The sequence below is a fragment of the Acanthochromis polyacanthus genome, chromosome 9 (assembly GCF_021347895.1).
Source record: "Acanthochromis polyacanthus isolate Apoly-LR-REF ecotype Palm Island chromosome 9, KAUST_Apoly_ChrSc, whole genome shotgun sequence".
Taxonomy (NCBI): Eukaryota; Metazoa; Chordata; class Actinopteri; family Pomacentridae; genus Acanthochromis; species Acanthochromis polyacanthus.
This window is the reverse complement of record NC_067121.1, coordinates 29,290,604-29,314,800: the sequence shown is the minus strand read 5'-3', so window position 1 is coordinate 29,314,800 and position 24,197 is coordinate 29,290,604. Positions and strand designations below refer to the sequence as shown.

Genomic DNA, 24,197 nt, shown 5'->3' with positions numbered 1-24,197 from the left:
CAAAGGACAGTCCAACTTCCACTCCTCGTCTGATTTTATTTTCATATTTTACTTTTCATATCGGTCACCATTTCTCTCACACACTTTGTGGCTGCTGGCATTGAAATAAATGTTAAATATTCATGTGTTTATCACAACAAAATTAGTAAGAATGACAAAAATCGATAACTTTGTATTGCAGCATTTCACCAGCAGATGGAGTCCTGCAGTTTCTAAAATAGTAGCACAACAAAGGGAGCATCAAAGACAACAGCCTTACCCTGGAAAGAGGAGCAAGTCTGCATCGTTGGAGGAGAGCCATGTGAGGGAGCATCAGTTGTGTTGAAGTACAGGAGACAGTCTTTGTGTGATTCTGTCAGCAATCAGCCATGCTTAGTTAAAATGTGTTTCCCAAGGTGTGAAAGTACAAAATTATCTGCTGCTTGCTAATTAGAAAGTCTGTAGTAGTATTTTGATTTGGACGGCAACAAGGGGAGATACATCTTAGGATTTGTCTGTTGTAATAAGCAAGATTACACTCCCAGCCTAGTTTCTTGACACCCACATTAAATGAAAGCTTTTACACATTACCGCGGCATTTACTGGGCATAAAAAGACAGAAATCTTACCATCCTTGTCATTACTTTCGTTGTACCCATCCCACATGCCAAAGTAGCAGCTCATTGAAAGTGTTTGTGTGGACAGAGTGGGAGAGGCAGGGCAACTGCTGGGCCTGAAGCTGTGGAGTGGGTGAGAAAGTCTAAGTTGTGCCAGTTATGGGGGCTGCAATTATCATGCAACTACTGCTGCGCTTCTTTGTTTCCTTGTGTTTGTTGGAGCCAAGCTAATGACAAAAAAAAAAAAAAAAAAATTAAGGTTAAAGAAGTAAAACGTCTTTGGCTTATTCAGATATATTTATTTTCATTTCATTTACAAATAATAATGCAAAGATACAAAGACAGAAGCCTTCACACAAGAAAAATACATCAGGTACAGTTCAAACAGAAGTGTATTTCATCTTTAATATAGCACACATTTACAGCCGACTTGAATTCTTTTGGTCCGATTTAACAGTTAAAATAGAAAAAGCACAATTTTGAAGAACAAGGTTTGAAACCAGTCATTTTTAAAGGGTTAGCTCAAAAAAAAAAGGTACCAACTTGCCAAAGCTGTGCTGCAGAATGCTAGACTTTGCATATTCTATGAGCATGATGTTTCCTGTTGCTGTGGGTACACTATAGGAGAACAGTGCACTTCTTCACGGCAGTTAAAACGCATTTGCAGTGGTTTGGAATAGTATCACTGTACTCAGAAAACAAAAAATACATTATATAACATTTTAGCTGCCATTGTATGAGGCTTGAACCAGCACTGGGCTGTCCTCAAAAATGCACACAAAGGATTCATAGCTGTGGAAAACCCACCGAGTGACCGTACATGACTATGACTCCGTTTCATCTTCCTGATTCAGCTTGTGTTTGTGTCACAAAGTCAATCTCTCTCTCTGACGATATATATATATATATATATATATATCCTGACTGTACAGTATTTTTGTATCTGTTATTTCTTACTTGTGTTATTTGTTAATGTATGTTACTTCTCAGTTAACATGTATATTGTTATTTTTCACTACAAAATAGTGTTTGACAGCAAATTTATAAAACATAGGCAAAACTAAATACTCAATTTAAAGCAAAACATAATATGTCAAGATATTTTGAAATTCCCTCTCATGCAGAAAAGAGATTTCCCGTATACTGGACAGGGTTTATCAGTCACCTCTTTAAGTTATGCTGCAAGAATTTCAGTAACTATGTTCAATGTAAACAATGCATTGATAAGTTCATAAGTCAGGTATGAAATAATTTGTATTTCATTAAAATATTTTGAGGGGGAAAAAAAGAAAAAAAGGAGAGGATGTGTTTCAACAGTTCCAAGGATAAAATGTCTCAGTATTGTCTTGCTTATGGCTGTTTTGAACTTTGGTTAAACTGTTGATTTAACACCGAAACAGAAGGAAAGGAGAATAAGATACAGTGCTGATGACAGATTCACTATAAAACTAAATACAGTACCTATTTACTTTAAAATGGCATGTAGCTGCTTATAGCAAGTTCATATAAAGGGGAATTTCTGCAGAACTCAAATATGCAACTTAAATTAAAAGTGCTTTCAGGGCCTCAAACTGCATTTGGGTGAGGTCCATATATAGTCACAATATTGAAATTAATTTCTGAAATGACATTACTGTTATTTTATGTTTCACTAATCTACACTGCAAGTGGTTCATACGTACGAAGTCTGTTATTCCAGATACAGTATTTAACGAAGCTGAAACATTGTAGGTAGAGAAAAACTAACATTGCTCTGTTGTAAACTCTTGTCTCTGTAAACACCGGTTTAACACCAATGGATACCTGAACGTTGATGCATAAAAAGGTGGCAGTAACAGGTGACACATCAGTCAGAGCTATCTACATGAGCACGAAAATAAAACAAAATAATAAAAAAAGAACCCACAAAGATGTCAGGCTCACTAGAAAAACTAGAGGTCCAGCAGAGAATATAGAGCCACAATGACACATTGCAGCACGGTATTTCTCAGTGCATTTTCTCACTTTGACATCATATCACATAAAGCACGAAAACATTGTTCCTACCATACAGCGATATACAAAGCTAGTCTATAGATTTACCATGACATAATAAAACTCTGTGGGTGTTGCACGGAAAAGAAGCACAAACCGTATATTGCAGTAGAAAACATAGTACCAAACAACAGCTTCTACATGTGCATAAAAGGCTGATTACCATATATCTGATGCTTTTCAGGCTTCACTTAGCAGTTACATACGTAGCCTACACATGAATTTAAAAAAAAAAAAACAGACAAAAAGGACAATTTCGGCAAACAAGAAAAACAAAAAGACAAACAAAGCCGACCCCACCTGTCCAAGCAAAGAAAAACCAAGCCATAGAGGGGAAAACGTGTCTGGAGATTCATGCAGTCACAAAATTATTCAAATAGAAAAAACAGAACCACTGCATCAAAAGTGAAAAACGTGATGCATCCAGAACATTAGAGTATTCTTTTTTTAAAGGAAAAAAAAACTTCAAGCGTAACAAGTTAATTTCAACTAATTTTGACGTTAGTTGTGGGAACAGTTTTGCTTTACATTGTGTGAGAATCAAGGTGAAATATGCTGGCACAGGAGGACCTGGACACACATCAACAGACGTAATGCTGCAGCTACAGAAGAGGTTTTGATGGAAAATAGCCATATTGTGTCCTAGAAAAGTAATTATACTTATTTAATGAGCACATTAATAGTCATTTCATTATTAACTCTGTAAAATACTTTTCAGGGACTGACTGATCCCATCTGGTACAGTATCATGATAATAATGTCAAATGCGCTCATCTGAGAACTCTCACTATTCCTGCATCTTGAATCCTTTTAAGAATAAACTTTTCATTTGCTATCCAGTAAGTAATTACAAATATTTCCCCAGTTGTACTTCCTGAAAGCTGCTATCAGTAGCAGAAAGAGCTGCAGTGACAAGACCTCTGATCACCACGGTCACAAAATTTGGTGTAACAAAACACTCACTGATTAAGTAAAAACTCTTTTAAATAGACACTCTGGATAGGAGTTTTAAAAATAAGTATAATTTAATAAAGCTATTTTTCATATTTCTTTCTTTTTTATCCTAATAAGAAGGCAAGTTTTAATCAAAGACAGGGAAAACAGGTCCAGTGCACGTAACAGTCAAAGGGGGAGGATATAAACTCTCATAAAATCAGTGTTTCAAATAAATGCATAAAGTGCCATGGTGAGATAAGGGACACAGCTGAGAGTGTATTCAAAGGAACCGTTCACGGAAAAAAAAACACAGATTTCACAGAGGATTTTAAAGAGCAAAAGCGTGACGTGTATAAATGCAAAACGAAAGGCCGGAGCGAATCGATAAAGGGCACAGACAAGACGAGCACGACAAGGAAACGGATATTCTGTGTCCCTGCAGTGCCGAGGAAACAAAGTCATACATAAAAGTTAAATGTCATATCAGCTTTGCAGGGAGAAAAATTACCAGGTGAAAGACATTTGGTCCTACAGGACATAAAGGCTTGATATGAGAGGCAATGAGGATGACAAGATGGCAACAACACAAGTGTACAGATGTGACCTAAATACATTCTCATTGCATCAATAATGGTGTTTTAGTATAGAGGCAGTTCAATTGTCTGGAAAAATATATATATTTCAACTACGCTGAGGTCACATCTTTGGGAGGAAGCCAGGAGAGTTTCTACTGTATGCCACACTCAATGAGCCTTTTTTTCTCTAACTAATTAATCTAAAAAGAAACGACAACAAAACATAAATTCAAAAGAAACATGGCACCATCACTTTGCATTCCATAAGAATCTTGCACGTTGGCTTCTGATATATAAGGGTTCATTGTGTCTGTTTCATTGTACAGTCCTAAATCATCACTGTAATTTTGCATAGATACCATTACGCAAAATCTAATCACATTCTGTACATGTAAAATATTCAACAAAACGAGCCTGTAAACATCTAGTTCATAACAAACGCCTCATTTATCCATTTAGGGTTGATAAATGAACACGAGAAATGACATGGTAGTGAGAATGCAACGGTGAATTATGTAGGCCAAACCACCTGTAAAACAGCAAAAATGACTTGATAATTCAAAATGTGTTTCTCCTCATTTACATAATAGTCATCTTTGCATGAAAACCAAAATGTCAAGCTATTAAGGCAAAACAAGGATGCACAGTGATCTGTGATTTCATGCATAAATGATGACTGCTATTTACCACGGTAAAATCAAAATTCAGCATTTTCTAAGAATAAATCAGGTTTTTCAAAATAATGACTCGTTGCCTCATTGGGGCTTCCATCACAAAGCGCTCAATCTTAGCACAAAATTATTATTAGTGGTCGACCGATGCGGTTTTTCCAGGACTGATACTGATACCAATAACTAGACATCGAGGACAGTGATAACTGATATTTTGAAATGGTATACATTTATAGATAAAGAGAAAATCTTACTGTCCAAATCCAGAATAACACAAACTTAACTGAAATGCCCTTATTTATATTTTTTCCATATGTCATTTTATCCCTCTGAACACCAAACTCTGCTGGCAGGTTTGATGGGCATATTACTTTGAAAGGAATAACCAAAAGTACACTGGTATTATAGCAGGAAAATGTAAAAACAGGAACTTGGATATTAAATATTGGATGGTAAATAAACGACTTACATGTGACTTCCCAGGCAGAAACAACCTAATTTAATCTTAAAGTATGAATACCTGATTAAAATTACTTTATTATGAATGTCTCATTAAAAATAATTCCAAAATAAACTGTTCAAATTCAGCATATCTTGTAAAAAGAAATAAATCTGCATCCTTAGTGCAACTGTGAACCATCAGTGACTCTTGGGACTCAGAGACTTTTGGCTGAACTGAGATGAACTGTAGGCAGTGTTTTCCCAGAGCACAGAGAAGATAAGTATGGAAGCAAATCAAAAGGTAAGAAGAAAAATATTTATGGTATGGTAAAGCTACCATTTTTAAATCAGCACTGTGGACACTGAGAAAAAAGTAATGCTCAAAAGAAATTTCTGAGTTCTCTCTACTTTCTAGCTATGGTCGTGATGTTTCCACTATGAGCCTAGAGTGAATAAAAATGGGATAGGAGCAACAACAACAAAAAACCTGCTTGGGGTTCAGAGGGTTAATTAAAAGAAAACTTTTCAACATTTATCCTTTAGTGTTTATAGGTTGTTACTCAGTTGTTTGGCTGCTTTAAATCCAAAGTCGTAACTGAATTGAATTAATTTCATCCCATTGACTGGAAACAGCTCAAAATACTAGCAATCTGAAAAATCCTGAATAATCTGATATCGGTCGACCCCTAACTAATATCCAAACTGAATGCACTACTGAGAACAACCAGCTTGGCACAGAAGGAGGTTAAACTTGACGTGTTTCTTCTGAGTCATCAAGCTACGTCTACACTCAACAAAAATGTAAATGCAACACTTTTGTTTTTGCTCCCATTTTTTTGAGATGAACTCAAAGATCTAAAACTTTTTCCACATACACAATATCACCATTTCTCTCAAATATTGTTCACAAATCTGTCTAAATCTGTGATAGTGAGCACTTCTCCTTTGCTGAGATAATCCATCCCACCTCACAGGTGTGCCATATCAAGATGCTGATTAGACACCATGATTAGTGCACAGGTGTGCCTTAGACTGCCCACAACAAAAGGCCACTCTGAAAGGTGCAGTTTTGTTTTATGGGGGCAGGGTCCTCTCCTCTTCAATGGCTGTGTGAAGTGTCTGGATATTGGTGGGAACTGGTACACGCTGTTGTATACGCCGATCCAGAGCATCCCAAACATGCTCAATGGGTGACATGTCTGGTGAGTATGCTGTCCATGCAAGAACTGGGACGTTTTCAGCTTCCAAGAATTATGTACAGATCCTTGCAACATGGGGCCGTGCATTATCCTGCTGCAACATGAGGTGATGTTCTTGGATGTATGGCACAACAATGGGCCTCAGGATCTCGTCATGGTATCTCTGTGCATTCAAAATGCCATCAATAAAATGCACCTGTGTTCTTCGTCCATAACAGACGCCTGCCCATACCATAACCCCACCGCCACCATGGGCCACTCCATCCACAACATTGACATCAGAAAACCGCTCACCCACATGATGCCACACATGCTGTTTGCCATCTGCCCTGAACAGTGTAAACCGGGATTCATCCGTGAAGAGAACACCTCTCCAACGTGCCAGACGCCATCCAATGTGAGCATTTGCCCACTCAAGTCGGTTACGACGACGAACAGCATGCAGATGAGCTTCCCTGAGACGGTTTCTGACAGTTTGTGCAGAAATTCTTTGGTTATGCAAACCGATTGTTTCAGCAGCTGTCTGAGTGGCTGGTCTCAGACCATCTTGGAGGTGAACATGCTGGTTGTGGAGGTCCTGGGCTGGTGTGGTTACACGTGGTCTGTGGTTGTGAGGCTGGTTGGATGTGCTGCCAAATACTCTGAAACGCCTTTGGAGACGGCTTATGGTAGAGAAATGAACATTCAATACACGAGCAACAGCTCTGGTTGACATTCCTGCTGTCAGCATGCCAATTGCACGCTCCCTCAAATCTTGCCACATCTGTGGCATTGTGCTGTGTGATAAAACTGCACCTTTCAGAGTGGCCTTTTGTTGTGGGCAGTCTAAGGCACACCTGTGCACTAATCATGGTGTCTAATCAGCATCTTGATATGGCACACCTGTGAGGTGGGATGGATTATCTCAGCAAAGGAGAAGAGCTCACTATCACAGATTTAGACAGATTTGTGAACAATATTTGAGAGAAATGGTGATATTGTGTATGTGGAAAAAGTTTTAGATTTTTGAGTTCATCTCATAAAAAATGGGAGCAAAAACAAAAGTGTTGCATTTATATTTTTGTTGAGTGTATGTAAACAGTCGAGTGATACTGTAGGTATTCTGTAATTTGTCAAGGGTTTGCTCTGCAGTCATAGTTTAGTCAGTCATTGATGGACAATAAGACACCAGGCTGTCTCCGTCCTCATGATGTTTTCCTCAAGCTTCCCTAAATAAAAACAAAGCATCTCAAACAAATCAAAACTGGATGTATCATTCGCAAAAAGTCGTGACAGAACCATGAGCATCATTAATACCATACCGAGTGTCGTCAGGTGAAAGGGAAGCTGACAGCAGTCTTCAAACACATTTCAATGCATTTTCCTACCAGGATTTAAAAGCTCTCTCGTGGGGTTACATTGGGTTGGTTGGTGTGGAGCTGATGCTCTTCCTCGACCAGCGGCTCCACATATCTCCTCTTCTTTAGAGACTCTCCTCCTCTCCGGGCAGCAGCGTTCACACACCTGTGCATGGCCGAGTGGGGCGCTAGTTACAGCCGGTCAAGGCGAAATGCGTCCTCTGTGGCGGGGTCAGCAAGGACCATGTCCGGGTCATTGAGCATGTGCAGGCCATCTAGCGTCAGTGGGTCAATTTTCAGATCGTCCAGCGGGAACTGGGAGTCAACATCAAAGGTGACATCTGTGGGCAGCGAGCCAGTCAGGTCCTTGGGCAGACTGGGAGGAGACTCTCCGCTCACTGAAGCAAGACAGCATATTTAAAAAATATTAGTATTCATCCATGGCAGCCTTATGAGGGAGAGAAGCACGGCTCTCTGGCTAAAATTAGCAAAGAAATCAATGACAGCAAGAAGAGAAAAAGTACAGAGGAGTGTGATACTAACTAAGAAGACATCTTGGCATCTTAATTACACATTTCAGTGAAAAGGCAGTTCACAACAGATACTGTTAATTTTCAGAAAAACTGTAGGAAAAACTCAGGGGGCTGTGAGATCCTGTGAAAAATTAATTTGAACAGTTTATATCTCAAATTACATTGGCATCACTTATAACTGAGCAGCATTGTAAGCAATGCTAGAGGCATGGATGTAGGGACAGCAGTGTTCGACTGATTATCAGTCAGTCCACGACTGGTCCAAACTGAAGCATGGGTAGCATCATAAAACGGCTGTTAGATGGACTGCCAGGAAACACGGCCAGAGAATGAATCCTACCAACCTTCCCCTAGTTGGTAGAAATTAGCAGATCAAAGTTATAACCTTTTCTGTGAAATATCTCCACATTTACTGTCACAAAACCTGTTACAGAAGTTACTGGCGTGAAGAGGATGACTCTTGTTAGCACATTACCATATTAGCATTTCTGCTGTGTGTATCTTGCTGGGGTTTATGTGAGCATTATCTCAAAGCCCTGTTGTGTATGAATTCAACCTACTTTCTGGAGTTGTCTCTGCTCACTCTAAAATATCTCAGCCACAAGCAACAAACCTGAAATGTTCTGCTGTTGGCTGCAAGAGTAAACACAAAAACCTTCATGCACTCTCAGCATCTGGGGAGCTGACAATCTAGTGAATTACTTTTATTATTGATGGCAGTGGTGCAACGGATCACTAAACTCACGGATCAGATCGGTCCTCGGATCAAGAGTCACAGATCGGATCATTTTTCGGATCAGCAAAAAACAAAAAAAACAACAAAAAAAAACAAGTAAACATAGGTTTTGTCTGTTTATTATTAGATGTCACTTCAAATGCGTGGATGTGTTTCCACTGTCCTATGGCTTTCTTATGCCCCAGTGCCTACACACCATTGCGGTTTTGTCCACTGACCTCTTTCCTTCGTTGTCATATTTGACAGGGAAACCAAAATGCTCCCATAGAGGGGATTTAAGTGTCACGGGGTGTTCAAGCTCCTCCTTTCCTCCGCTCACCATGTCTGCTCTCTTCCTTTCTCCGCTCGCTACAAGTTGCGTGCGGACGGAACACAACCTTTTTTTTTTTTTTTTTTCCCCAGAAATCGGGTCACGTGTGTGCCGAACCAATGACGTCGATCCGAACGGATCACGAATCAGTGATGATCCGTTGCACCACTAATTGATGGCAATGTCACCAAAACAATAGGATATCCTTAGTATTAGCACATTATGTGACTAATGTTACCATTAGCTTTGACTGTATACCCACAGGTCAGAGCTCTGTCAAAACGGTAAAGCTGAGGGACTTTCAGAGACTGAAACCCAACAAATTAAGAGAACATGTTCATTAGCAGACATTTTCCAAGCTGCTTCTCTGTACTGAATTTATGACCACAACATTGTCTGACAAACTCATCACACATGAGTTAAACACAACATCTGTGCTGCAAATTTGGCAATATCTACATTTGAAATGATCACTTAGACAAACCAAAACTGATAAAGTCCTGGTGTTACACACTAATTCCTCTCTGTGTCAACTGCTCTGTGGTCAACTGCTTCATGCTGCTCAATCACTTATGCAGAGAGAGTCTTCTTCCTGTAGGAGGCATGAATAGCAACAGCTCAGCTGCATTTAAGGTTACAGACACAGGGAAAGCCCATTTAAACTGGGCTAATATCAGGAGTTATACGGTCATGGTGAAATGAACCATGCTTGCAGATATTTTGACTGTAAATTGAAATGTACTTCCTTGGGATATTTGAGACTTTAATTCATTTGAATGGATACACTGTTACTATCACCATACACATACCAATCAGGCATAACATTATGATCACTGACAGGTGAAGAGTTAATTTTTACATCACCTGAATGGCCGGGTGCATCACTTACCTGGGGAACACCTGGCATCAGGATGTACCATGGGAAGAAGGAAAGCCGGTGGAGGCAGTGTGATGCTTTGGGTAATGCTCTGCTGGGAAATCTGGGGTCCTGCCATCCATGTGGATGTTACTTTCACACTTACCACCTACCTAAGCATTGTTTCAGACCATGTACACCTTTTCATGGAAACAGTATTCCCTGACAGCTGTGGCCTCTTTCAGCAGAATAATGCACCGTGCCACAAAGCAAAAAAGGTTCAGGAATGATTTGAGGAGCACAACAACCAGTTTGAGGTGTTGACTTGACCTCCAAATTCCCCAGATCTCAATGCAATCAAGCATCTGTGGGATGTGCTGCACAAACAAGTCCGTTCTATGGAGGCCCCATCTCGCAACGTACAGGACTAAAAGGATCTCCTGCAAACATCTTGGTGTCAGATACCACAGCACACCTTCAGGGGTCTAGTGGAAGTCATGCCTTCATGAGTCAGGGCTGTTTTGGCCGCAGAAGGGGGACCAACACATAATGAAGCAGGTGGTCATAATGCTCTGTCTGATCGGTGTATACGCAAGTGTGATTCACAGGCTTTATTCTGGTCTGAGGCTTCACAGCTCTACATTTGATCCTCTAAGTCTTTGCCTTCACAAGTCACTTACAGCATGATTCAAAAAGCTGCATGATATGTTGAAACCGCACCTGTGAGAATGATGTTGGGGATGTTGCCATGGCTACTGTAGCCCAGCTGCTGCGAGCCCTGAAGGTTGCAATGGCCAGTCAAACCCATCATGAGTGCCTGGGAGTAGTTGAGGGTGGAGGTCTGGCTGTACAGGCCGTCAGAGCTGATGGGAGTCTCCATCATGTTGAACTGCTCCAACTGGAAATCACAAACCGGAAAGAAACGTTGCAACAGTCATTTTCTACTGCGGCGCTATCTGTGGTCTCCCCGAAGCTTGAAGTAAGAGCAGTGTGAAAATGTGAACAGAAAGAGCCTGTACCTGCTGTGAGAGAGCACTAGCCTGAATGGAAGGCAGCTGCTGGTCGTAGAAGTCTGCAAACACGCTGCCCAGTATGGAGTTATGCTGCAACAACAAACAAGCAGATCCCGTTATTTAGATTCAGGTATAAAAGAAAAAAACAGTGCGGAGCATCAGCACAAACATTTTCCATCGAGGTTTATACATTTACAATAAAACATATAGTATGAAAAGGACACAGTTAAAGCAGCGACAACACTGGTACAACTAAGCATTTAGCGTAACCTTAATACATTCAGAAGTGTCATTCTTTGAGCTGAGTGTGTAATTCACACGCATAAGCCAGTACTTGGAGTGCACTGAGTGTATATGATGCAACATCTGTGTTTACTGCAGAGGAGATACACTGCTGTATACTAATAAAGGATTCTGTAGCAGTAACACAGCTTGAACGTGTGCTGGCAGGAAATACATACATAACTCAAAAGCAAAAGCGGATATTTCAGCTCCACAGTAATTTCAAATTGCAAGGAAATTATTTCACAATGTAGTATTCAATTAAATAAAAGAACTACTGAAAGAATAAAGAAATAAAAGGCTGGATTGATTACATGAATACAAGTCAAATAAATTCTAGGTTTCATTAAAGGCTAATGTGAAGAATAGATAATGCTGTCAGATGGAAAGATCGAACGTCTACGATCAGTTTCCTAAAGATCATGACAGGGACACCTTACTTTGAAAAAGGAGCTCTTTCCACATAAGCTTCCTCTGCTGCCTTCTGCCCTTGGTGTTTTAATCAACATGAACCAAACGGAATGTAATACACATGAATTAAAGGGAATCATTGAAAATATAATCCCCTTTGTGACTTCATTCTCGCTCCTCTGACTCACCCGGTGCAAGCTAATTCTCCTGAAGTTTCTCATTTGAATGTCCTCATTGAACGAGCAACAGAAATTCTCCTATTTCATCGTGGCCTCTTAATGTATAAGTAATTGGATCATATTCTCAGCCCGTGCTCCTCCTAGTTCAAAACCAAATTATCTGTGTGCGCTGCAGATGTCCCCACAGGGCAGAGCAGGATAACAGAGCGCACTGCCTGTCAGTTGTGGTTTAGCCCGTGGATAACCTCAGGACTACGAGTGAGCCACTTCTGCACAGGAGAGGAACGAAGCTGTGTAAGCAAACAGCAGGACAAACATGTAGAAATGCACACACAGCGTGCACTGTCACCGACACTCACACTTCTCTTCTTCAAAACACACAAAGCCATACTTAAAATTCAGTAGAAGCAAATGCATGTTTAAAATGTCACTTGATTCTTTGGGTTAGTAAAAGCAACACGGTACATTTAAATGTGCGAATCCAGATTTTAATTGTTTCCAAAAAACACTTTGGCAGCAGTGAACAGCACTGCCACTTCAAGACCTCAAATGCTTATACTGAGTCTGACACAGATTAACAACCCTGATCCATGTTTACCTTGGGCGTGTTTATCTTAAAGCACCACCCTGCAAGCAAGGTTCAGTTTGTTGAGACTCAACCATGGGAACGATCAGCAGCTTCTCCTCAAAAATCCTTTGAAGGGGGATTAATATCTCCCTTAATACTCACCCAATCCCCATGCTGGTGCAAAAACCACAATTAACACAAAGGTCTGACGAAACAGAAAAAAACAAAACCTCCAGTTCATGGTCTAAAAAAGCAAGGCTGGGAGGGAAACAGTGGAGATGCAACGCATGTACCACAAAAGCAGCAGAGAAGGAAGGTCAGGGACACAGCTACATCACAACACATCAATGACACGGAGTGTGTAAACAGACTGGTGGTCTGATCTGGGCAAAACAACGTCTTAGGCTTCAGTATGCACCAGCGTTATCACTCGTTTTCACTCAAACCACACTAGAATTGTTAATATTGTATATTTTTCTTGTGTGAATGAACATTATTGACTTGACAATGTCCAGGCTGACTTCCTTTGATCACATCAAAGAAGGAAAATTAATGAATTTTATAATTAATTATGTATGTTGGGCAACATAGACTAAAAATGAAAAATCAACTGCAATCAAACGTTGAAATGTCAGCTGTACAACGTTCTGTTAATGCTGCATATAAACCCTCTGAACCTCAAACTGGGACTTTTTCAAGTTCTCATCTTTCACTGCAACTCTGTGGAAACAGCTCCACCACGGCTAGAAGTAGAGAGAACTCAAAAATGTCTTTTGTGCAGTATGACAAAGCTATGACGCTATAAATTATGAAATAATAATGTGTAAACACATCCCGCAGTTCAGCTAAATAGTCTCAGAATTTTTGTCACATGATTCTTGGTTGCTGCTGAATCACTAATAATTTCAAAGTTGCTCTGAGGACTGCAGACTTTTTTGCATTTTACAGGATCTTAAAAGTGCAAATTATGTAAATGAGACATGTAGAGCAAGTATAAAGTTGAGAATTCTCTCTGCTTTCACAGTTTTTAGCTCTGTTTTTAAAAGACTGCATGTTTTTCAACCTGCAGGCAGGTGTGGGGGTTCAGAGGGTTAATAACAGGATTCTCTTGTTATTGTGATTTTCATCGTTTCAGCCTTTTGGTGAAATTATATACAGAAAATGGGGGAAGGTAGTGATGTCCTCATATATTCATGGAAACAAAGCAAATAGGTAAATAACTTCATAACTAAATTTAAGAGAAAAATAGCCAGTTTTGATTTTATTTGTCTTGCTTAAGTGCTTAAAAGTCAATAGACACACTGATTTTGTTTTTATTGTTTTTGCCCAGATCTGCTAAAACCAACAAAAGAAAGCTGCTGTGGGGGGCAGTCAGTGTCCTGCTCGGCAACAATAACCACAGAACTACGATGCAAGGGACGGTGACGTTTATACAAAGTGAGCCACCAGCTCATTGGTTCACACGCCCTTACTTGAGGCGAGCCTCCAGGTGAGAAGCCTTGATTGGAGACAGGAGAAGTCGGAGACTGATTGGCAGAGGATCCGACCCTACTGCGGTACTGTTGGAGGGAGGAGGCCTGATACAAGAGGATACATTTGAGTTATTCACATTAGAGGAGGCTCTCTTCTGGAGTTTGTTCGTTGTGAACTGGAGCTTTGAGTCCGTTGTGTTTGTTTTGCAGTAAACTTTCTGAAATATTGATTCACTGTCTCTAATGGCTATAACCCAGAATACTAACATCTAACAGTGAATCTAATTAGAAAAAACACAGCATGTGAAAGAAAGTGAGCACCATGTACTGAATGTCATATCAGTGAGTTAGTAATACAGAAAAAGAACTGTGAGAAACAGTGAAAACTACAGGGGATTCATTAAGAGAGGAGAAACACCGCCAGCGGTTAAATCTCAGTAAGTGAATATTGAAAAAGCAACGATCAGAGAGCGCAGACTCTGCTGTCTTTTGTTCTGCTCTGTCATATTTGTTGTTCTCAGTCCAAAATCTAAAGATTATTTTCACGTACCAATAAACAAAGATACAATTGTAGGTAAATTCAGTTTTAATGACAGAATCAATCTGATACACTGCCACAACCCCAGAGAAAAAATAAATCAAAGGGACCATCAAACTATCAAAGCAAATAACAGATACACCATCAAGTAATTCAGATTTTGGTATATCAAATAAGACTGATAGTGTCTTATCACTCAAAAGTCAACAGGAGTTCAAAGCTTTAAACTCCTAATCTTTTGATAGATAAGTTACCAAAATATTGGTAGCATGAGAGATTGAGTGATAAAAAGGTTCAAGGTCTTTGGATACAGATATAAACCAGTGGCACAATCACTTTTGGAGTAAACCTGTGTGATGTCAAACATCTCGCTGTAGCTAAAACTGACAGGTTAGAGCTGGAGGCAAACACACGTAAAAGTGCCTGAAAATAAAGTAAAACTGCAATGAGATTTGTATTCATTGATTAGCAACACAACTTTAGGTCTAAGCTCCAGTTGTACCGAGTTTCCTTGACCCCACAAATCTTTAACTGAGATGAACATGAATGTAGGCCACTTCGTTTCTGCAGTAATCCAAACAAGTTCCCACTGCAGCAGAGCAGCGAGTGCCGAGATCTGAAGGACAAGCAACTGCACTGTCACGCAGGCTGTTTTACACGGCACAATTATGTTTTCTGTTTGATGCAAGACTTTCCACACTGAACACACTCTTCAGCAACTTCATCTCACAGCAAATTTTGCACAGTGTCACCCCGTCTGAAGCACTTCAACAAGGCGGACGCGTTAATGCCTTCTGAAGACACCTCTTCAGGAAGAATGGGAAGCAGCTGTTGTTGCTGTCACAACACGACACCCAGAGACACACAGATGCTCACCGTGTTCATGTCCATTGTCATGTTGCTTTGCGAGGACGTCTGGTTGTCTGACGTGGAGCAGGAGTTCACAGAGGACGGCAGCTGGACCAGACCTGCCTGCTGGAAAGCAAGTAGTGGGATCATAAATAGATACGGCCATCATCTAATCATCGAGCACGGCGGTATAGTTTTATCATTGGCTTATCACAGACGCAGTATATCACTATCTGTCTTTACTGGCAGATATGAAAATAATCCTTCAGTACATAAAAGGCTACAGGCTTCACTGTAGGGACCTTCCACTTTAACTCAAATGTTATTTTTGTTGCTTTTACATATAGTTATTATTTATAGTAATTAAATTGCCAGTAATCTCATGTTTAAACTTCATTGTAATAATAAATGACTATATATTGCAAGTTTCCACCAAAATACATAAAATTAATTTAACTAATGCTGCAATTACTAATAACTTCATTAAGAAAACACAAAATCACCGAGAATAACACATCACAAAGGCTTCATTCTTCATCTGTGACCATGTCAATGAGTCATGATCAACTCATCTATTATATAATTGCATTAATCTATATGAAATTCAGAGTGATTCTCCATCACAGGGTTTCGCTCAGCTCAAGTGCACTAACGCGTATGAGCAGATTGAGCACATGAGTGGGAATTTTCTTTCCCGTTTGAACCCTGTGAGAGACACGATGTATTTTCTGCTCCGTGTCAGACTAAACAACAAACTTCCCAACAATAAAATGAACTGACTGAGTGAGCACAGCTGACACTTTAATTCTATGAATCCATTCAAGGAGCAGCCTACAATTGCAAAAAAAAAACTGCCCCTTTCTTCAGACAAATAGAACTAATTTTAAAGGCAGAAAACATCCTTCTGAAACAACAGTGCATCTGTTCTCCCTCTGATGTTGTTCATCTTACGTATTTATCCCCCACATGTGGATTAATCCAATTAAAAAACTCTGACAGCTGCAAACAAACATTCAGATTTGACTCAGATCCTAAAATCTAACTGAAACCAGTCAGACAATTCTTTTTAAACGGATTAATAGTTTTGTGCAATTGAAAAGAAAAAAAAGGCCTCTGGTACAAAAAAAGCGGGAATTTTATTTTAGTTGGACTTGCATCATACAAAGCCACAATTAGGCTTAAGAACATCACTTGAGCATGCAGAGCCAGCATTTGCAATTTACTGTTTAAAGTATATTTGACATAAACCCAAAACTCTGCATTAAATTGGATTATTTTAACTTTTTAAATTGGATTAACTGTGAGCCCCAAGATTGAAGGACTTATTGAACTGACAGACAGAAAGACAGAAAGCAGATCTTTGTGTCAGAACAGCTTAACTCGACAGGGAAGCAATACGTCAGTAAAGGAAAAGACAGACAGCCTCATTTAAAGCAGCAATCAATTATGTTAATAACTTTTACTGTGTTTTATAGCGGAGTCACATAAAATTCAGGATTCTGAATTGGCTGGAAGATGTGGACTAATTTTTAGTAACTGGACAGTTTAAGCAAGGATGGAGGTGTGTATTAATAAATTAAGACAGCTCCACCTAAACAGCTTGGAGACACACTTATTTGTGCAACTGATCATAACAGCTGAAAATCAGACACAAACATAGTTTTAAAAACGCATCACATTTCAGCAAATCAGTCCAAATCCACCGATGCTAAAAGGAAGAACAAGGACTCCAATAGCAGACTATGTGAGCCGCAGTGGAGCTGGCAGAGTTTGAGGAACAGATGAAGGACAAAGAAGAGAGAAAATATGACTAAAATTGCACAGAAACTAAAGACATGAAGAAGCCACAGGTAAGAGTGAAGCGGTGAGAGAGATAATGAATCCGTGACAAAGTGGGGAGAGAGGAAGATCACAGAGATCTGTCTCTGTTGACCTGAAATTCTCACTTGGTCTGTTTAAAAACTTGTCCCGTTTATAAAATTCCTGGTGGAGCTCAGGAAAACTCTTCCTGTTTAACGATACGTTGCCTAGTGAAGCAAATAACAGACATTCTGAGGCTCACGAACTCGATTTTATGATGTTTAAAACAGGACAGCGAGCTCAAAAGCAACAATATGAGTAGATTAACCACTTATATGAATTGATTACTTATGGCATTCTGTTGGCAACTGATCATGAAAGAAGTGATGGCATTACCCACTTAAAGTATAGTAATTTCTTAATTAATGAACAGATTTTTGGTGTTTGAACCCTACTTAGACACTGCATTTTAATATTGATCTTTTTAGTGAAAATCAGCCCATAAAATACAAAATATATGACAGCAGGTTGGCTGTTTTGAAGCTTTGTGTAAATGCTGGCTCTGGAGAGAAGCTTACTTGCTGGTTCTGGTGTGTCTGGGATGACGGCTGCTGGTTGAAGAAGGCATACTGGGACAGCTGCTGCTCAAGGTTCATGGCGTTGATGGCCGCCTGGAGAGAAAACAGCAACTGATGAGCTTTCAAGATATGCAGGGCGGTCTTCCCCTCACAAGTTATGAAACAAATGTTAAAATCAAACAATATAACGAAAAAAAAAGAGTGCATCCTGAGTATTTTATTACCAGAAAGATAACCTCAGAAGCTCATACTGCAGGGAATCATGTAAAATAAATGAAATAACACATAGAATTGTGTGGTTGACTTTCAGGGGGGAGGCGAGCAGGGCTGCACCTGAGAGAGAGTGAGGGGTGGAGATGTCGGAGAGAGCTGCAGGTTCTGGTGCTGGTGGGAGTCTCCTGCGTTGAGAATAAGAGGAACCATGTTGTCCTGTCCAGGCTGGATTTCCATGGTTACTGTGGGCTGAGATGTGTTCACTCCTACCCAGCACACAGAAACAGCACAAGAAAAGAGTTTTCTTAAAAGCACCATCCAAAATTGGCACCAAACGAGTGCCAAATGCTGCAATAAAAAATAAAAGCCATTCATGTTCTGCACACATTGAAGGGAAAATCTGAAACGGTTCATGCTGAATGTACAGCGTCTGCAGCGTTACCTTGCGTGTTACCAAGAGCCTGTGTGCTGCTCGAGGAGCCGAACGAGGTGGCAGCCGCATCGTCCGAGTCGAGCGGGGTGGGCAGCGGAGGAGGGAACTGGATGTTGGTCAGGTCGGGAAGAGAACCGCCAGTGTTGTGGGCCGCTGGTTTCTGTGAAGTGGTCAGCTGCTGGTCCGGAGACGGGAATATGCTGCAGTAAACAGACGGGTGCTGTGAACTCTGCGGCCCTGATGACGAGCTTAATACACCGGATGATGAAGCAACACAACACTGGAAAGCTTATGCAGATTACTTGGAAATGTTTCCCAAGACAAACAACTCCAGAGATATTTGGACTTCATGCATTTGGCCAAAGCTATTTTGCAAATCTTTTGGCTCCGTGCTCTTATTACTTTGGCAGCTGAGTGAGAAATGAGAATTATGTTTAACTACAGTGAGATGGTTTCAATCTAAAACTAGGTTTAATTCATACCTGTTCATCAGATATTTGTTTATTGTGTATTTAACCCTCGTGTTGTCCTGTGGGTCAAAACTGACCCATTTTAAAGTTTGAAAATGTGGGAAAGAAAATATTTTCACAGTGAAACTTCTGATGTCCATATTTTCAACATTTTTGGGAAATCTTTGAACATTTTTTGGTGGGAAAAAAAGAAATGTTAAAAATGTTTCTTAAAAACATTCACAAAAAAAAATCCAGCGAAGTTTGCTGGATTCTGGTTGATTTTTTGTGAATCTTCTTAAAGAAAATATTCAAAGTTTTACTGACATGTAAGTAATCATTTTAGAAATTTTTAGGATTTTTTGGAAGATTTTTACTCATTCTTTGAAAATATTTACAAGAAATGTCTTGCCAGTTTTTTTTTTTAAATACATTTTTTAAGGGAAACTTTTAAGGAATTATTGGGATTTTCTTCCTGAAGGTTTTGCATTTTTTCAGAAATTTGGGGAATTCTTTGCTGAATTTTTGGATATTTTTTCAGCCAAGGAAACAATAGTTTTTGGTGTCCGTAGATGAGGACAACAGGAGGGTTAAATGAGAGCTAAAATGTTCTTACAGTCCTCATTTCATTATGTTAATCATTCTACAGAGGATGTATCCTCAGACAAACTCCACAGATGAAATACTCACTGGATCCCAGGAACTTTGCAGGGCTTGGACCTTGAAATATTCTAAAGGAGAAAGAAAATTACAGCTCAAATGTTGGGTAGACCGCAGAGAAAGCTGAAGGAAAAACATTCCCCTGAGTGTTGAGGTTTTACCTTTTTGCAGTCCCAGTTCTGTTCTTGCCCGTCTTCGTCACCCTCCTGTTTAATTGCTTCAGACCCTGGTACAGTGAGTAGGAGAACTGGAGAGATGGAGAAAACAAACTTTCCTCAGTCTCTTGGGTTTACAGACGTCCAGCCTGTTCGAGCTTATGATAACTGGGTCCCACATGTCTTTGTCTAATGTGATAAAGTGATGCAGAATAAAACACAAAGACACAAAAGCAAAGGAGAGTTGAATTGTGACATTGCCTTTAAAAAAAAAGGCATTAATAGCAAAACCACAAAAACATCTCCAAGGGGATACATACAAATTCAATCAAAGAGCTTCTGAGACTGAAACAACCCGCCTCACATGGCCATTAGCAGTGAAATTAATTGGACACTTGAAAATTGATGGCTGAGAAGATGCACCCCACCTTCTCAGTCATCAGTTTTCCTCCTCTGGCTTCAAAGCCACATTCACGCCCTTTCATCATACGCTGCAGGGCACTCGACTGAACCGTCAAGAGAAGGCAACAAAACAGCACAAAAATAAACAGGAGTGCAACAAAACAGCCCATCCAAACACTGCAAATAAAAAAGACAAAAACATCTGATTAAAAGATCAAAACAGAGTTAAAAAAAGAGCTAATTTTATATCAGAAGTGTAAACTGGATGTTTTGTTTCAACTCATACCTTAACCTTTTGTTTAATATTTGATGAATGCTATGTAATTCGCCATGTAGTGTAACTGGATGGCAATTAAAATAGAAGTCCACATCAAAACCTGAAATGCGAAAAACAATTCTGAGATCCTTTGTACCTCGTTTTGGCTGCAGCTCCTGTGATCCTCCAGTGAAGGAGGCCTGCTGGGCAGGAGTTAGTGTGCTCTGATGTAGTGCCGAGTCCGAGTTTGTCCTGCAGCACAAAAATGTGAAAACCACACAGCACAATGTAATGAATTATCTAAAGAATAAATACTTTAAAACTTAGTCACGATGTTGTACCACACCTAAAAAGGACATGTGATACAAATTCAACCTTCAACCTGGGCATGAACCACAATTATCAACACATTTTATCCATAACATGGACAGATTTTTAAGCTTCTGCAAAAATGGAAAATGACCCCCATATTTGGCATGTCATGTAGCGTGAAGGGTTTGTGAACTTGGTGATCAAATATGCTTAATTTTTAACAAAAAAAACATTCTGTGATGCTTTGAGCATGCTTTTGTCATGACAGTAATCCATGGAAGTGAATGATTAAGCATGGGATAATGCAACAAGTTTCCACAGTCAGTGAAGGTTTTATAGAGTTTCAAGATCCACTCTGAATGTGTCTTGCATCATTAATCTGATGCTGTTTCTTCATTAAGAGGAAAATATGAATTAAAGTGAAATCACTGTGGTGTAAATCATAATCCTTGTGGAAACAGTTTAAAATATTTAGTAGGAACAGTATAAAAACAGTAATCACTAACATTAGCAGTCATGCAGACACTGTGTTCCATCCTTGGAGACTGTCTTACCTCCTCCAACTGGTATCAGGTGGTGGTGACAGATATACTGAGCCATATGGACAGCTGTCAATGTGAGACTGCAGGTTAAGAAAATACAGCTGGAGACTGAAAGTCTTGGCAGATTTAATTAAGTCTCTCCTGTGAATTCTTTAAACACATGAAGATCTAATAAAAAGCACAGAGCGCTGGCGGTGGATGCCAATCAAAGCAGCGTGTGATTTGAGTGACATAACTTCACGGTCTGATTTTTGTCAGCGCTGAATTTGCAATAGTGCCTGGCTCATTGCATGTGCTGTTTTTTACAGCCCTTCAAATAAACATAAACAATCTTTAATCATGGGCAAGTATGCACCAAACTAGTTAAGAGTTTTTACAGCCACAGAAATGTGCAAAACCCAGAGGTGAAAAAGTCGAGTGACTATATTCAGAAACAATTAGCTCTTCTACTGGTGCAAAACCTGCTGATGCATTTGATTAAACTTCACATTATTAGTCCACAGACTTGACTGAAGACTTAAGGCTTTATTGATTGAAGTAATGCTTCCATATAAACATATAAAACTTATCATGAACACAAATTTAACTTTACATTTCATGCTATTTACCTAAATGCAACCTTTAAGCCCAGCAAACAATGAATTTAAAGTCTATCACAACACTGACTACCAAATTCACTGACAGTATGTAGTGCAACAACCCAAACTGGTATTTTTATTCAATGATCATCTAGATCTGCTAATTAGCGATGAGATTAAAGCCCTTTAGCATCATCACAGGTGCTTTTACATTTCATATTGTAAATGAAGCCTCTACCTCATTGCAGCTCTGAGTTTGTGCTTATGTCGCCTGATTAGGCCTCTGTCACACTGTGCTTTATCACCATCTCTGTAATGCTAATACTTATTGTTTTGCACCTGTTAGTGAAGGAGAAAGAAGTGCAACTCCACCCACAGAGGTCTGATCAACTCCATGAATGTAAAAGCACCTGCGAGTGAATGTGACCGAGACCTCAGACAGAGAAATTACAATATGTGAGAGATGAAACAGAACCTCAGGTCACCCAGCCTCAGTGTCTGCATAAGCAACAGGCGGTATTCAAGGATATCTGGCGTCCATGCTTGTCAACTGACAGGGGTTTTCGGTGGGGCGATGTGATGCGGCTCCGATCCCGGTAGACTCTGTCCACCAAGCCGTGGTGTCGTGTCGATCTGTTCATGTCAAGCCCGGAATTCTACACAAACAAAGACAAAAAAGAACATGGATTAGCTGTTTAAACTTCCAAGTTATTTATGTGAGTGGGTGTTTTTGTTAGCGATCTGAAACTGCATATGCTACACAAATAAAAACTGAATGCTTTAGGTGAAAATCTAGTTTTTTTTTCCTTTGTTCACACATCCATATGATTTGTTTTATATGATAAAGGACAAATCATGTGCAGAAGAAGAAGTCAATGTCATGGCGGAGCATTTCCACCTTAAAGCTGCCGTTTACCGATGGAAGTCTCACAAACACGGATTCAGACTTTTAGGATTTCATGCTTAATGAACATAAAGAACAAATCCCGCCAACTTTCTGAATTACTCCGGCATTACAGATTTCTATTTCATAGCATAGTGCAGTTTTACAGCAGAGTTGTAGGTGAGCTTGTGTGCTCGAACTGCAGCAAGTGTGAAGGGGGGAAGTAGAGAGAAAGACAGAGACTTCATAGAGCTGCAATTTCTAGAAGAAACAACAGTGTAGAGGTACATCTGAGCCATTTTTAGGCAGGATGGGATTCTTTTCACGAGGCAATTTCTAAATACGTACCTTGATACACAGAGATGAGTTTTTAGGGGTTGAAGCAACATCCAAAGAGGCACTTTAGAATCTGAAGTCTTTCATTTACAAAAAGCATTGCATCAGCCGAGGTAGTCTGCACTTTAAAACTTGGCCCCAGTTACACTGCCCTTGGCTGCCAGAGAATAAAACTGTCTTGTGAGCATGCAGAACAGGGATGAAAGTTAATGCAACTCAGGGCAAAAATTACTACAAAAGCCTGGAAGACGTAAAATTAAAATTCTGGGAAGCGCCCATCTGGTCCACCAAATTATATTTCTTTGACATAAAGAAAGCAAATGTCATGGACTCAGAAATGTTCTGTGTTGTTGTAAAGTCTCAGCATATTTGAGTGCATTAAACATACAAGCCTGTTTCCAGTGGATTTTGGGTGAAAGAATGAAAACATGAAGCATGCTCTTCCCTCTCTTATATACAGCCTGACACATGAAGCAACACTGACATGACACAGCGGTTAGCATGGTGCAGAAAATCAGGCGGTGTTCACAAATGACCAACCCACTTTTTTTCACAGCTACACTTGGACATTAGATTTATAAAGAGTAGGCGTTACACAACTATGACACACAACCTTTAAACCTTTCTTTAGTTAATTTTACAATACTCATTATTATGCTATTTCAATTTTAAAGCTGAATTTTAAAGCGGACATTTCCTTTTGTGTTTGTTCCCACAATTAAAAAAAGGCAAACCTCATACAAATCTTACGCTAATGGTTCTTTATGTTGAGAAAATTATATATAAAGCAAAAACAGCATCTTTCAGTTAACTTTACTGCCACAACATTTATTGAAGGCATCTACAAAGAACAAAGCTTTGGCTCTGTCCACAAAAACACGCTGCCTGTTTATTTTCAGCTTTAACCACAAAGTTAATATCTGATGTCAGCAACACATGCAGCTCAAAGTCAAAGCTGAAGTCTCTTCTTCTAGACTGTTGACAAAGTGTGCAGAAAAAATTAACTACAGTATTTTGGGGTAGAGCAGAATATACACTGGTACACTAACTTTCACCTTCACAGT

At 39.6% G+C, this 24,197-nt stretch overlaps 1 protein-coding gene across 4 annotated transcripts in view; it reads right to left on the bottom strand.

Annotated features, from left to right (window-relative positions):
• Positions 1–7,426: 7,426 nt before the first annotated feature.
• Positions 7,427–24,197, bottom strand: part of crtc1a (CREB regulated transcription coactivator 1a) — a 21,820-nt gene continuing 5,049 nt past the window's right edge. The window contains exons 3-15 of one of the 4 annotated variants that reach the window (XM_022200716.2): positions 22,445–22,570; positions 21,349–21,410; positions 20,640–20,734; positions 19,831–19,916; positions 19,700–19,740; positions 18,570–18,760; positions 18,248–18,393; positions 17,915–18,007; positions 15,564–15,659; positions 14,150–14,254; positions 11,244–11,327; positions 10,945–11,122; positions 7,427–8,187 (exon numbers count right to left, since the gene is read on the bottom strand). In XM_022200716.2, coding sequence (XP_022056408.1) covers positions 7,982–8,187; positions 10,945–11,122; positions 11,244–11,327; positions 14,150–14,254; positions 15,564–15,659; positions 17,915–18,007; positions 18,248–18,393; positions 18,570–18,760; positions 19,700–19,740; positions 19,831–19,916; positions 20,640–20,734; positions 21,349–21,410; positions 22,445–22,570 — 1,509 coding nt within the window. In that variant the 3' untranslated portion in view covers positions 7,427–7,981. Of the gene's footprint in view, positions 8,188–10,944; positions 11,123–11,243; positions 11,328–14,149; positions 14,255–15,563; positions 15,663–17,914; positions 18,008–18,247; positions 18,394–18,569; positions 18,761–19,699; positions 19,741–19,830; positions 19,917–20,639; positions 20,735–21,348; positions 21,411–22,444; positions 22,571–24,197 lie in introns of all 4 variants that reach the window. The other 3 variants (XM_022200715.2, XM_051953549.1, XM_022200717.2) reach the window with 3 other exon arrangements.